This window comes from Bubalus kerabau, chromosome 6, assembly GCF_029407905.1.
Source record: "Bubalus kerabau isolate K-KA32 ecotype Philippines breed swamp buffalo chromosome 6, PCC_UOA_SB_1v2, whole genome shotgun sequence".
Lineage (NCBI taxonomy): Eukaryota > Metazoa > Chordata > Mammalia > Artiodactyla > Bovidae > Bubalus > Bubalus kerabau.
Window position 1 is genome coordinate 92,470,355 of NC_073629.1, and position 14,856 is coordinate 92,485,210.

At 53.1% G+C, this 14,856-nt stretch overlaps 1 protein-coding gene across 2 annotated transcripts in view; it reads left to right on the plus strand.

Annotated features, from left to right (window-relative positions):
• The window catches only part of SSBP3 (single stranded DNA binding protein 3), a 166,700-nt gene that overhangs the window by 135,835 nt on the left and 16,009 nt on the right, over nucleotides 1-14,856 (plus strand). The window contains exons 6-9 of one of the 2 annotated variants that reach the window (XM_055585790.1): nucleotides 3,575-3,655; nucleotides 4,534-4,593; nucleotides 8,662-8,728; nucleotides 8,845-8,921. In XM_055585790.1, the coding sequence (XP_055441765.1) occupies nucleotides 3,575-3,655; nucleotides 4,534-4,593; nucleotides 8,662-8,728; nucleotides 8,845-8,921 (285 nt within the window). The remainder of the gene's footprint in view (nucleotides 1-3,574; nucleotides 3,656-4,533; nucleotides 4,594-8,661; nucleotides 8,729-8,844; nucleotides 8,922-14,856) is intronic. The other variant, XM_055585792.1, reaches the window with a different exon arrangement.

Genomic DNA, 14,856 nt, shown 5'->3' on the forward strand with positions numbered 1-14,856 from the left:
TCTTTTGTGATTTAATAAAGCACAGGGCAGCAGATGCCATACAGTCTCGTGAAGATGGGCAACACAACACGTCTGTCGTCATCTACATGAGCAGACCTTTCCCCAACGTGGAGTTCCATTCTGTGCTCCTGAGAACAAGCCAAGTGTACAGTGCTGTTGCATCCAGTCTCTGGGACAGAACCTGGACATGCATGTAGAAATGGGGAGCTTTCAGGCTGAGTGGAGGTAACAGAGATGCAGAGCATGAAGATTTGGGAGGATGTTGGTTACCCATTGGGGAAGGTGGGCATCTGGCTCTGTAAAAGAGAAGCTTCCTGGCCTATAATGCTCCAGGTAGTGCTGGGGACCATGCTGGGAAGTACAGAAGCAGAGCCTGGGCAGCCTGATTGGATCTAGGAAGGTGAATGCTGAGCTGTATCTTTGCCTGTGTCCAGATTGTGGTGGCGTTTCTTTTCAGATGACCAGCTGGCCTGGGCTAGAGTTCCCATGTCCTCAGTATTCCAAACCCTGGCTCCAAGTCAGAGGAGAGACTTCAGAGCTGCTGCCTCCTCTCTGGGCTTATCAGCTGGCTTCTCATGGCTGCCCGCAGATCAGGGAAGTTGCTGGGGCCTCACTGACCAGCCACACTCCCTTACTGCTTGTCACTTGTCTTGAGGCAGCTGCATTGAGGCCAAGTTGTTCCATGTCCACTCACTGGGGTCCAGGCAGCCGAGTCCCAGAGGAAGCTTCTAGGGGGGAGGTGCAGGGGGCAGCTTGGCCCTCTGGACCTCCCAGGGCCCAGGCGGCCGGAATTCAGGGCTGAGAGGTGGCTTAGAAAGACTCGGGTTTGAGTGTTGGCTCTTACCAAAGACTGCCATTGACCAAGGCCCCCCTGGGGGTATCTGGGGAGCTTTACTTACTTTTTCTCTGATCGCTCAGAAAACCAGGCTTTCTTTACCTCCCCTGGCTGCCAGGGTGCACAGGTGTGAGAGCCCTGCCCGAGCCACACTGCTGGCCCTGAGAATTGGGATGTTACTGGAGAGGGCGGCGGAGGCTCGGGAGGGAGGAGGCACTCCTCCTGCCAAGAGCTGAGGACTGACAGAAGGCCTTTTGCTCCCTCTTGGCGACTGGACCTCACCCTTGAACCCTCCTCCTCCCTGCTTTTCATTTTCCTTTTTTGGGGGGGTTGGCTCCAAATTATCTTATTTTGTTTACATTGCACCCAAGTTTCATGGTACAAAAGACTTGCAGGTGCAAATATGTCCCGCCTTCATTAACTTCCCCTCCCTTTTTAATTTATGTGATTTCAATTTTCCTTCCCTGTGCTGTTAATTAGGGGACCCTCTAATCAGTGCCATTATCACAGTGGTATTCATGTTTAGGAAAGCCGCTAAACAAATGCTTGCAAAATTGCTAAATGGCTAATTAATGTCTGTTAATTAAGAAAATTGCTCATGGTAACAAACCATGCCGTTGCTGGCAGCCGCTAGAAAGACACACACTTGTTGAAATTAGTAGTGTGGCAGGTAGGGGAACATCTGCTCCATGGAGCTTTCCGGAAGTGAGCAGCCCCATGCTCAGGCGAGAAGCTCCAGGCCTGTCCCGGGCACAGCCCCCTCGCCCCTCTCTGCACACCTCTCTCTGTCTCCATGCCCACTGGTCTTAGCCCACCCCACGCCCACCCCTCCCCCCCCCACCCCTCCCCCCCCCCACTCCCCCCCCCACAGGCTCCACTCTCTGGGCTGTGCTTGCTGAGCCAGCAACAGGCTGAGCAGCCTGGCCTCCAGGGAGGAGACTGAGGAGAAAACCATGCCCCAAGAGTCATTTTCCTTCTCTTTTTAAATGAAACCATACTCATCCTCTCTGCATATTTTGGATTTTTCTCAACTTCCAAGGGTAGTGATATAGCCCCAAAAGAGTGAATTGGGTTGTGTTTCTCACCAGCAGGCTTTCCTGGTGGCTCAGACAGTAAAGAATCTGCCTGCAGTGCAGGAGACCTGGGTTCGATCCCTGGGTTAGAAGGATCCCCTGGAGAAGGGAATGCCACCCACTCCAGTATCCTTGCCATGGACAGAGGAGCCTGGCGGGCTACAGTCCGTGGGGTCACAAAGAGACACGACAGAAGTGACTTTCACATTCTCCTTGCCAGCACCAGCATCTTGCTCTGAATATCCGAGTTGGCAGCAAGGTGCTTCCCTGACCAGATTTTCATGTTTTTTGACTGGGACCCACAGTAGAAAATACATTTGACACAGTGACCCAGTACATACACACACACACACACACACACACACATATTTATAAATAGAGATTAATGAAGAGTATTTCCTTAAAACACACAAAGCTGTCTGATGTTTTCTACGCTATTTTTTATTCTGTTCCAGGTTTTTAAAAACAATGGTTGCAACCCACTAAATTGATTTCACCACCCACTAATGGGCTGCACCCCATGCTTTGGTCAGCTCTGTGGTTTAAGTGTGAATTCTTCTGCCCATCTCTCCTGTGGGGAGTCAAGGCCAGCATATAGCCCAGAGCTTCAGGGGTCAGCCGGGGACGAGGGTGGCTTCCCGCCAGCTGGAGTGTTTAGCCCCAGCATCTCCTCCTGTCACCCAGCCCTGACCCTGCTCCCCCACACACCCTCTCAGGCCTGGACTGCAGAGGCCAGGGTGAGCCTTGCACCCATCCGGCTTCTCCTCCTGTCCTTGCCATCTTCCGGTTGTGTGGCTGTGGCCAAGTCTCCCTATCCCTTGATACTCATTGTCGTCACTGATAGAAATGAGAAACCCGCTTCCCGGGGCCAATTCCAAGTGAAGGTGTGTTAATGAAGTGCTCTGAGCACTCACTCAGTGACACTCTCTTCCTCTTGTCCCCCATGTATTCAGTCTCTGGCACCACCTCACTCTGTCTATTCCCATCTATCCGTCAGAGCCCCCTCCCCTCAGTAGACTGGTTGCCTCATCCTTGCCTGGCCCTGGCCCAGGAAGTGGCACGTGGGCACCCTGCAGGGTAGGTCAGTTTCTGCAAGCCCTGGGGCTTCCCCGGTGGCTCAGCGGTAAAGAATCCACGTGCAGTGCAGGAGATGCAGGTTTGATCCCTGGGTTGGGAAGATCCTCGGGAGGAGGACATGGCAACCCACTCCAGTATTCTTGCCTGGAGAATCCCCGTGGACAGAGGAGCCTGGTGGGCTACAGTCTGTGGGATTGCAAAGAGTCAGACATGACTGAGCGATTAAGCACGCACACATACTGCGCGCCCTGAGCCTGTCTCAACCAATGTATTTAACATGGCAAACTCCGCTCTAACGGCAGACCATGCCGGCCTACTCCTGCGTGCTTCCACAAAGGAGCTTGATTTCATTTGTCGTGCCTGGAAATCCCCCGTGAGTGCGTTTATCAGCTTCTCTCCCTCCCGCCCGCCCTTTTACACCATTGAGCCGGTGACCCAAGCAGCAGCTCGCACCTCCCCGCCAACCAGAGCCCGCCGCCCGCACGCCGCCCGCCCTTCGTTTTTGGTTTAATTTTTGTTCTTTTAAGCTTCTCCTGCGCTTCTCCATGTGCTGTGATCTATAACCTGCCTCTACTGTCTGGCCTCACAGGGTCCTCCGGGGTCACAGCCCTCGCCGCACGCACAGCCTCCACCTCACAATCCCAGCAGCATGATGGGACCCCACAGTCAGGTAACGCACTGTGGCCCGCCCGCCGGCCAGGGGGCGCGGGGCACCAGGAGGACAGAGCCAGCAGAGGAAAAACAAAAATCAAAACGTGCTCTCGCCATTGCCTTTGAGGATTTCCTGACCAAGGAGATTCCTCCTCCTCCCAAAATACATCTTTTTTCCCCCCTAAAGATAGTCTTCATTCCTTGGACATCACACCCTTCTTGGATATGAAACCAAAAGAAAAGGAGAACTGTTTCTGTGACCTTGTCAGCGGCCTCTGCGTTTTTGTTTTGTCCTCTCTCACTTTTGGTTTGGTTTTTGAGTTTGGTTAACCATTGTTTGTAACCAAAGCTGCATCCCTCGCCTTCTCCGTGTGCACTCTTCGCTGCTGAGAAAGCTTTTCTGCCCATTCCCCTGCATCGAGTTAGGGTGCCCGCTGTCCCCTCCCTGTTGGCCTTGTGTATCTCCTCCCTTCTCCCTGCTCCCCTTCCTTACCCCCTTTGTTGGTGTTGTGTGAGTGTGTGTGAGTGCACATCCAGCTTTGTCTACACACTGGGAAATTTCCTGTACGAGTCCCTTTGGGGTTCTTCCACCTGCCCTTACCTACAGCAGAGGTCTCCGCTTCACCCTGCACTGATGTAACTGCTCCTCCGTGCCCTGTGCCAAGCCCCAGCTGCTGCCCTGGCACCCAGAGTAGAGCTTTCAGCAGATGCACGGTGTGCCTCCGTCACTCCCTCCGCCCAAAGGAAGTTTTGCCCGGAGGGACAAGGCCACCGGGAGGAAGACAGTTTAAAAGATCACTAGTTGTAACAAAACTGGACTTGTGGAGTGGTGCGCGTTTGTGTCTGTCACCGTTCAGTACTGCAGGCTGTCACTGAACTAACGCCCTGTAATTGCAGCCTTTTATGTCACCACGATATGCAGGCGGCCCCCGGCCCCCGATCAGAATGGGAAACCAGGTACTGTACCTTCTCGTGTTCTCTCCTCTCACTCGGCCACCCTTGACCCCAGCTGGACTTGGACTCGGAATCTGCAAGAAGGGTTGGGGGGTGGAGAGACAGTTTTAACTAATGTGGGAGGCAGCTTATAAGCAGGTCCCCGGAGAGGACTGTGTTTTCCATTCAATGCTCCATGCAGCCCCTCCCAGCATCATACCTGCCTCTCCCAGTGGGCTGTGGGCAGCAGGGTGTGAGTGCAGGGTTTCTGCTCTTCTAAAGAAGGTGGTAATGCCTCAGCTCCTCCCTGCCAGCCCTTTCTTGGAAAAGGGTCTTCCTCCTTAATGAAGTTAATTGACAACGTGCATTTTTTTTACCCTGGAAGCTTTTGAGAATTACCAAGGCTGGTGAATATAATCCTGCTATTAAGGGGAGAAATGGCCCGTAGGAATGCTTCGATCAGGAGCCTGGATGCAGCGAGCAGGACATTTGTGAGTTTTTAAGCAATGTCTGCCTGCTTCCCAGTTGCTTCCCAACTCAAAACAAGAAAGGATTTGTTCGTGTACTTAGACCAGTGGTCTACTTGTGGGGAGGGCTTTTCAGCCTGGGGTTATATGCCTTATGCTGCCCCATAGGGTTGGCAGTTCTAAGTGGTCTGGAGAAATTGGTCCCCAGCTGCCTTCCGTGGTTCAGCCCATCCAAGGGCAGGAGGAGAGCTGCCGAAGTGAAGATGGGTATCTTCTTTTGAGGGTGGACAGGCTTCGAAGAAACTTTAAAGAAGCATCAGGGAACTTTGATTACGTGCCCCAGTATTTCTGTATACATAATTCTTAGAGTGACCTGGCAGAAGCCCATCAGGAAGTCTGACAGCAATGCCAGGACCTCCAGCCCTTGTTGCCTTTGGAGCTGGGAGGTAGTCACCAGCTTGATTGACATTACCTGAATGGACTCCTTTCTGTCTCAAGAAAGCCCCCTTAGTGAGATATACGAGGACTTTTGAGAGATGCTCATAACCAGGGGACTCCAGTTTTAAAGTTAAATAGCCTGCCAGTTTCCACCTATTTTTTTTTTCCTCCAAAAATCTTTTCTTTCCTATTTTTTCTGACATGAAGGAGAAAAACTTAGACAAGAATTAGAGGCCCAGCTTTTTGAGCAAAGAGGGAGCCCAGGATATATCACAGATGAGGAAACAGGGTCAGAGTGGAGCAGTGACTTCCTTATGTGTCCCAGTGAGCTGGGCCCGTGTTGGTCTCCAGCTGCCCTGGTTCAGTTAGTTTTCATAGTTGTAAATGTGTTGCCCCGTCTTTGTTTTTAACGGGTCATTAAGTGGATCTTCTCTGGCCTCACATGCCAGGGCCCCAGCAGCAGCTCTTCCTTCTGCCCATCCAAGGCTCTCTTTAGCCCGAACTGTGCCCTCCTGCCCGCAGGAGAGAACAGATGCTTCCTTATCATAATTGTGGTCCTTCCTCCAGCAATTAAGGGACGCGAGAGGAAACATGTTTGTTTCTATTTATCAATTAAGCATGAGCAAGTGCCCGAGAGAGCAAATGGAGAATAAATCCATCATCTGTACCTCGCATTACAGATCAATCAGGCTAACCTCCCCACCACCCTCCATTGGAAATCTATCCAGATTTCCAGTTTCCTGTGGACTCAAGAATTTTTGTTCTCCAGGCAGGGATGTGTCCCTTTCCCAGGAATTGCCCCTGGGCATGGGGCTCCTGGTTCCACAGGAGCCTCTGTGCCCCCTCAGTTAGCTCAGCCTTGAGGAGGAAGAAGCAGCTCAGGCTTGCATGACCTCCTGGGTTAGGGTGATAGAAGGGCCCTTAGGGAGACCAGGAGCTAAGGATCATTGACTTTGGTCTGGTTTGATCCCTGGGTCAGGAAGATCCTCTGGAGAAGGAAATGGCAACTCAACCCACTCCAGTATCCTTGCCTAGGAAATTCCATGGACAGAGAGGAGCCTGGCAGGCCACAGTTCACGAGGTTGCAAAGACCACTGAGTGATTAACACTTTCTTTCTACTTAAAAGTCTTGCAAGGCCATCCTCCACCTGCCTCCCTGGCTAGGGGTTTGGTGCCTTGTACAGAGAGCATTGTTGTGTTTCAAGCAAGGATAGCTGAGTGGATGGCGAACAGTGGGTTTCAGCAGGGTTTAGGAGGAGAGGGATAGAATCGGGGGTTGTCGGGCAGCCCTGACTTCACATCCCAGTGGAGCCCCTGCCCCACCCAGCCCGCTAACTTGGGCACGCAGCCGAGTGACTAGCAGATGCTGCTGGACTTCGTCCGGCCCCTGGGCAGACACTTGCTGCACCCACCCGACTGTGCTGGAGGCGAGGCACGGGCCTATTTCCAGGAGCCCATGGAACAGCCCCAGGGCATCTCTCTGCCCAGCAGGCCTGAGGATGTGTGCACGGCAGGCGTTTGAAGTCCCGTGTACAATGAGCCGTTATTCTTCTCTCTCACACCTTGGGGCTTTGGCTGTTGCAGTGAAGACCCTTTTACCTTGGTCACTACATACCTTACTGCCCTGGTAGAGGAGGCCTAGTGCTCATCTCAGGGTCAGTCCAGTGAGAAAAGTGACTGTGGGTCCCGCCTGGGCCTCTGGGCAGCCCTGCCCTGCTCCTGAGTCCTGACACACAGCAGGGTTAGGGGAGGCCAAGGAAGAGCTTCCAGCCTGAACTGATAGTCAGCACTGGGCTACCTGGACAGGAAGCAGGTTTCTGATCCCCATGGCCACTCCACCAGAGTAGATGGGGGCTTCTCAAGACCTCCCGGCACCTCAGCACCCCAGGAGCCCCCAAACCAGACATCTTCAATGGCAGGCCTTCCTGTGTCCTCTCAGAGTCCTGTAACCAGGCTTCAGAAATATCCCAAACCCCCAAGTGGACAGACACTAGCCAGCCCAGTGATTCAGAGCTTGGGAACTCGGTGGAGGAAGCAGAGCTGGGAGAAAGCAAGAGGTCAGAACAGCTAACACCCAGTGCCAGAGAGAGACCATCCAAAGCCCCAGGCAGATGGGATGGCAGGTATGGAGTGCCACTTCCGAATAGCGAGTACCCCCAGGCTGGCGTGGCCCTCCCACACGCCTCCCTCTCCCCAGACGTGCGCGCACACACCCTATTTATTCTAAAGGTAAACTGTGAGACGTTGTCCCTTTGTTTTCCACCACCTCCTTCCCAAACTGGTTGGGAATTCCCTGTTGGGCCGATACCCCCACCAATCTCGCAACGCAGTTGAGGCTGGGGGACCCTGGGTAGTCCAGGGCCCCTGACACACGTGCCCGGCTTTCACAAAGGCTTTCCTCCCCACCCCAAGGCCTGTAACCAGTCCTAAGGCATGGGGTTCCTCCCCACTTCTTCTGTTCTTGTTTCACATTGCAGTAAAAGAACTTCAGTCTCAAATAAAGATCTTTGACGGTGTTTTCATAGCGAGTGGGCTAAGTGTTAACTCAGGAACCCCCTGGCCCTTCTCATCTCTAGAGATCACACCAGCATCCCCCACGTGCACCAGGCTTTACGGGGGATGGGTTCTCACCCAACACCCTGCTCACCCTCTCCCAGAGGCCTCCTCCACCCCCAGGGTTGGAAGGTGGCCTTTCATGTGCTGGAAGGAGTCGGGAGTCCTGGGTGTTCTTCCTGGCCCTGCCTGCAGGGCTGTCAGACCTCTGGACCTCAGCTCCCCCATCGAAATCTCAAAGGCCACCTTGTTCATCCCCTATTCCCAATTTAGTGTTGGACCTAAATTGCAGAGACTAGAGTTTGGGTGGTAGAAGGGGGGGACGGTGCTGCCTCTGAGGGGTGTGTGGTGGGCGGTAATGCTGGAGTGTCACTCGGCTCCGGCAGATATGCAGACCCGCGAAGACTGTCACAGATGGAGCCCCCGTGCTCAACTGCGCATGCTGCAGTTTTCCATAGCTCAGCTGGAGCTGCCTGCCCCCTGGGGGACCCTCCAGCCGTCGGGCAGCAGGAGTGGTCTCAGGGAGACCCTGAGTGGCCCTAATGGTCAGGTGGGGAGATGGGGCAGGCAGGTGCACCCCCCTGTGCCCCCACTGCAGGGAGCAGCGCTCAGCTGTATCTTACATCTCTTTCAGCCTCCGGGAGGAGTTCCTGGGACACAGCCACTGCTGCCCAATTCCATGGATCCCACGCGACAACAAGGTAGATGGGGCAAGGTGGGCTGCTGGGCAGATGGGGGCTGTTGGGAGAGGCCCCTCCTCCCCCATGGTCTGCCTCTCCTTCCTGCCTCTCAGGCTCACTCCACCTCTGTCACACAGGTCACCCCAACATGGGAGGATCAATGCAGAGAATGAACCCTCCTCGAGGAATGGGGCCCATGGGGCCCGGCCCACAGGTAACCAACTGCCAGTCTGTCTGTCCATCTCCCTAGCCATCTGTATGCACCCGCCTTCTCTCCTCTTTCCTAGTCTGTCTGTCTGTCCACGTTTCATAGCTCGTAAGGATAAGGGGAGAGGGCATGACTAACGCCCCAGCGGCCCTTTCTGCCCGTAGATGGGCAGCCCCCCAGCAGAGTTGAGGGGTACCCCCGTCCCATGGAGCTAGGAGGAGGGGCACCTGGGCCTTCCATGGGAAGGACTTGAGGAATTTGGAAGGCAGGGGTCTATGTGACCAGACAGCATTGTGGGTCCCCAGAGCTTCCTCCCACCCTGGGCGAGTGGACCTGAGCTGGCTCAGTGGTCACCTAAGGCAGGATATTACATTATTCTGTCTGCAGCTCACCATTTGTCTGATATTGGATGAATCACTATGACCTTGGGTGGGCCCAGCAGGCCCCAGTGTCCCCACCTGTCCAGTGTGGGAGGTGTGAGTCTGTGGCCGTGGTTCTCAGTGGTATACCTCTCAGCTGAGAGGAGGCTGGGCCGGCCAGGGCCCCAGAGTGCACTTCTACCCAGAGCTCTTGCCATGTTCATATCCCAGGCTCCTGCCTGAGCTTGCTTTTGCCCAGAGGGGTTCTGTTGCCAAGAAGGACAGTTTAGAAACCTCTGGAAGAAAGTATCTAGTGCCCTGTCTGTCCCTTCACAACACCTCAGTGGTCACTCCTTGGGACCCAGCTCCATATCCTCAGGTCCCCGGGTCCCATAGAACCATCGGGCAGGGGTCTGACAGGCCATTCCTGTTCTAGAACCTTCTCACCATTGGCTCCCACTGAGTATTTAAGTGTGGCTCTGGGTCCTGCGGAAGCTGTGGCAGAGAATTTGCTGTGTTCTGCCCTCCTTGGGAATTCTCTGGAGTCTGCCCCTCGAAAGCCAGAGTCTGAGTAAGGAGACGGGTGTTTCAGAGTGAGAGCAGGAGAGCCTGTGCTGGGGTTTTCCTTCCCTTCTGTTCTGCCCTGCCCAGAGGCCTGCTTGTCTGTCTCCCTTCTGCTCTGGGTGTTTGGATTCTCTGGACCCCTGTACAGGTTTCTGGTTCCCTGGCAGTGGGGTTGCACCCCGCTCATGCATGCCAGCATCTCTTTTGTAGGAAGAGGCTTCTGCCACACCCCACAGTCCTCCACTCTGCCCGGAATTGTATTTACAGCACACCCAGCCTCTGCTTTCTTCCCGGTGATGGCTGTAACATCTGTGGTGTTGAAAGATTTTTAGGGAGGTCCTTGTCTTTCGATGGCCCCATAATCCTGAAAGGAAGCAAGCCCACACCAGTTGCAGCTCCAGTTTTCTTGTTTTCTTTTCTTTCCTCAAATCCCCCAAAGCTTGTGTTTTCACCAGCTCCTTTTAAGCCACCAAAGTGGCCCCTTCCTGCCAGGAGGCCGGCTGGAGCTGACCTCCACAGGAACCCGTGGGACGGCAGCAGGGTCTGAAGCCCAGCATTCTTGTCCTGAGTCAGAAACTTTCAGATTCCTCAGCCGCACACACTAGATCCTCTCGGTGTGCAAATCAGCAGTGGCCTTGGACTTCCAGGATGTCCTGGGGGAGGTCTTGGGGATGCAAGAGGACAGTGTACTCCACCCCTTGCCCCGCTGATTCTTGGAGACTCAGCAGCTGCATCTGTAAAGTGGGACGGAGACCAGGACTGCCTTGTAGGGTTGCTGATAGGAGGAGGCACAAGTTCTTGGTTTGAGGCTTAGCATAGTGTGGCCTCTTAGGAAGTAGCTTGGGTTTTCCAACCAGGGGGCTTAAAACTAATGTTGAGGACTCAGTCTGCTTGGGCTGGGTGATCACTTTGTGTTTCTTTTTTATTTTTTCTGGTAAAGGCCATTAACACTTGTTAAGCCTGTAGTAATATTGAGGTTCCAGAAGCTGGGAATGGATGTTATCAGACGGCCCGAGACCAGAATGTTCCGGAAGTCTAGGACTTCCTCCTGACTCAGCAGGAGTCTCGGTGTCCCTGTCCCTGACCAGGAGTCTGGCACACTCTTGTGGCATGTTTAAAGAGGTGGGGCTCCTGCAGCCTGAGGTCTTGCTAAAAGGGGCCCTCCTGGCCTCACTGGGCAGGATACAGGGATGGAACTCTTGTGGGCTCAGAGACTGGTGCCCAGAGGGGTGGGAGAAGCAAGCTCAGGGGTGAGGCCAGCTGGCCATCGTCACCCCACCAACCTCAGGGTCTTTGAAAACATCTCTCCCGTTTTTCCCCCCCTGGTTTTATGGAGCTATAATTGACATACAGCACTGCATAAGTTCAAGGTGTACAGCATAGTGACTTGACGTACATCACAAAGTGATTACCACGATAAGTTCAGTGAGCATCCATCATCTCAAATAGATACAGAGTTAAGGAGGTTGAAAATTTTTTTTTTCTTGTGATGAGAACTTTCAGGATTTACTCTCTTAACAACACTCGTGTATGACATACAGCAGTGTTAGTCACATTTTTGATGTTGTACATTACATCCCTAGTACTCATGTATTTATCTTGGGAGTTTGTGCCTGTTGACTTTCTTCATCCAGTTCTCCCCCCTCGCAGCCTGCTGCCGCCGGTAGCCACAAGTCTGATCTTTCTTTCTGTGAGTTCATGAAGTGTAATTGACCTACAACACTATGTTAGTTCTTTTACACAACTCAGTGATTCAGTATTTTTAGACATTTCAAAACTGATCAGCACAGTAGGTGTAGATCCTGTGATGTGTCCCCACGCACAGATACTACTCAGCTACGGGCTGCGTTCCTCACCCTGGACATGGCGTTCCCATGACTCAGTTTATTTTGCAACTGGATGTCCCTACCTCTTAATCTCCTTCACCCCCACTCTCCTCGCCTCTGGCAACCACCTGTTTGTTCTCTGTATCTATAACTGTTTTCTGTTTTGTTATTTTTATTCATGTGCTTTAATTTTGAGAGTCTACATATGAGTGAAACCATAAGTATTTTTCTTTATCAGACTTATTTCATTTAGCATATTGCAATCGGTGTCCATCCATATTGTCACAGATGGCAAGGTTTCATCCTTTTTTGTGCCTGAGGGATATTTCTGTGTGTGTGTGTGTGTGTATGTGTGTGTGTGTGTGTGTGTACCACATCTTTATCCATTCATTCGTTGTTGGATACTTATGTTGCTTCCATATCTTGGGTATTGTTTTTTAAAAAATGCTGCAGTGAACATAGGGGTGCATATATCTTTCTTTTTTTAATTTATTTTTATTTTTGACTGAGCTGGGTCTTTGTTGTGGCGAGTGGGGGCTCCTCTCTGGCCGTAGTGCTTGGGCTTCTCATTGCGGTGAATTCTGTGGAGCACAGGTTCTCAGGTGTGCAGGCTTCCGTAGTTGCAGCACACGGGCTTGGAACTTGTGCCTCACTGGCTCTGGAGCTCAGGTGCACAGGCTTAGTTGCTCTGCAGCATGTGGGATCTTCCCAGACCAGGGATCAAACCTATGTCCCCTGCATTGACAGGTGGATTCTTAACTGTTGGACCACAAGGGAAGTCCACATATATCTTTTCTAGTTAGTGTTTCTGTTTCCTTCTTTTCCCATATCAGGCTTCCTTGATAGCTCCGTTGGTAAAGAATCCGCGTGCAATGCAGGAGACCCCGGTTCAATTCCTGGGTTGGGAAGATCCCCTGGAGAAAGGATAGGCTACCCACTATAGTATTCTTGTGCTTCCCTTATGGCTTAGCTGGTAAAGGATCTGCCTACAATGTGGGAGACCTGGGTTTGATCCTTGGGTTGGGAAGATCCCCTGGAGAAGGAGAATGCTACCCACTCCAGTATTCTCACCTGGAGAATTCCATGGACTGTATAGTCCATGGGGTCGCAAAGAGTTGGACACAACTGAGCGACTTTCACTTTCGCTTTTCCCATATCTCTTGTGCCCCACTGGGTAGGGTGCGGTATTAAATTCCAGAACCAAACCTCCCTCAAAGCAACACAGATGTCATCACTGACCCCTCACTGGGGGCAGAAAGGCCTGGCCTTGAGTGAGCCTGGACCTGGGCAAGATTGGGGTATAAAATGGATTGCAGGCTCTGGGGTCAGCCAAGGAGTGAGTATCATAAAGCCTAGAAGTTTTGGACCCCCAGGATGCAGTTGGGCAGAGGACAGCACCCATCTCCCAAGTCCTGTCTCTCTCTGTCCCCTGAGGGTGCTCCCCTGGTCACTCCAGAGGAGTAGACAGGAGAGGGATGAGCTCAGAGCTTAGTGTTGGAAAACATGGTCCTGGCTGCTTCTCAGACTCTTGGGGCCTCTGGTCTCTCATCTGCAAAATGGGCAGCCGGGTGAGGACCTCATGGGACTCATCATGGGGCTGTGAGACCCAGACCACAGCACGAGGCTCCACTAGGCACCCCACAGATCCCATTGCTTCCCTGGACCTGGGTTCAGAGAGGGAGCCCTGTCTTGCCATGCCTGGGCTAAGAAAGGCGACCAAGCCCCTTTAGGCAGTCTTTAGTAAGCCCCACTGCATACACTTGCTGAGACCGGACACAAAGGTGGGAAACCTTCAGCCTGTTGTTCCAAGTGGGGAATAAGATTGCTAATAGTGGAACTGCTCTAGAACTTCCTGAACAAAGAATAGGTACAGTGTGGGCTTGGGGCTACAAAACCGAACGGAGTGACATGGTACTTTTTGAGGTTGTGTTGCATTTTAGCCTAAGTGTTACAAAGGAACCAGTAAACTAGGCATCAGCCTGCCCTTTGCCCTCAGTGTCTTGGGCAGACTTTACTCTGGTTTCCTGAAACAGCCAGTGCCGAAAAGGAGGCAGTGTTTCCACTTAATTGTATTTTCTCTTCAAAGATTTATTCCTATGCCTGTGTCTGGCGAGAACTTCTGGCTGAATTTTTCAAAAGTGAATCCTGTTAGGATGAGGCTGAAACTGCCAGAGCTCTGCAGGCTCCTGCGGCAATGATGTGTGGCACCCAGACCCCACAGGGCCGCTTTCAACGCTACTGGTATTCCTGGTGAGGTGGGGTCAGCATAGCCTGGAATCAGATCGCCGTCCTAGCATTTGAGAACATTCAGATAACCTCTGATAACCCACCGTCTGGAGACAGACATCTTCCACCAGAAGCTGCATCTCCCCTCTGATCCAGGACAGTCCAAACTCAGTGCCTCTGAGCAGAGACCCCAGAAAGAGACAGGATTGTAAACCAGGCTAGAGCACCCTCAGCTGGTGAGGAGAGAGTGGAATCACTTGAGGCCCTTTCTGGGGTGGCCCCTTGGAGGCCTCCCAGTGGGGCTGGCCAGGCTCTGCGTAACTAAAGGGGCTGGAGGGCAGGTCCAAAAGCCCAGGAAATGGCCTGACAGCCTGGAGTCCACCTTGACAGGCCCGTCCTAGAGACTGTTCTCTCAGGCACCAGGCAGCACCAAGAAGAGCCTCTGTGTCGAGGAGCTGGAGGAAGCAGCAACTCCTGCCGGCTGTGGGTGCTTCCAGCGTGGCTGTGCACCCTGCCCAGAGCATGGAACTCAGACCAAAAGGCTGGGGCCTGACCTTTTATAGAGTTCCTGACAGTGGGTCCGACCCCTCTGCCCAGGGTCTGGGGTGACCTAGTTGGAACAAGAAGCCGGGTGGGAAGATAGGCGGGCAGACAGACAGACACATACCCGTGGATGTGGCCATCCCTATGGCTGCACCCCAGACTCTTCCAGGTCTCCGGCTGCCCCATCCCTGCAGAGCGGTGCTGAGGGCAGAGGAAGAGGAGTGTCCAGCGGCGACCACACCTCTGAACCCAGTGCTGAGGGCAGGCGGGCAATGGGAGAAGAGAGATTATTTCTACTGAGTCTGAAGCTATGCTTCTAAGCCTGCCCGTCCTCTGTGAAAAGGCTGGAGTCTCTGATTTGGAAACTTTCCTCCAAAACCTGCCTTTCAGCCCTGACTTACTGTATGGCCTTGGGTGGCGAGT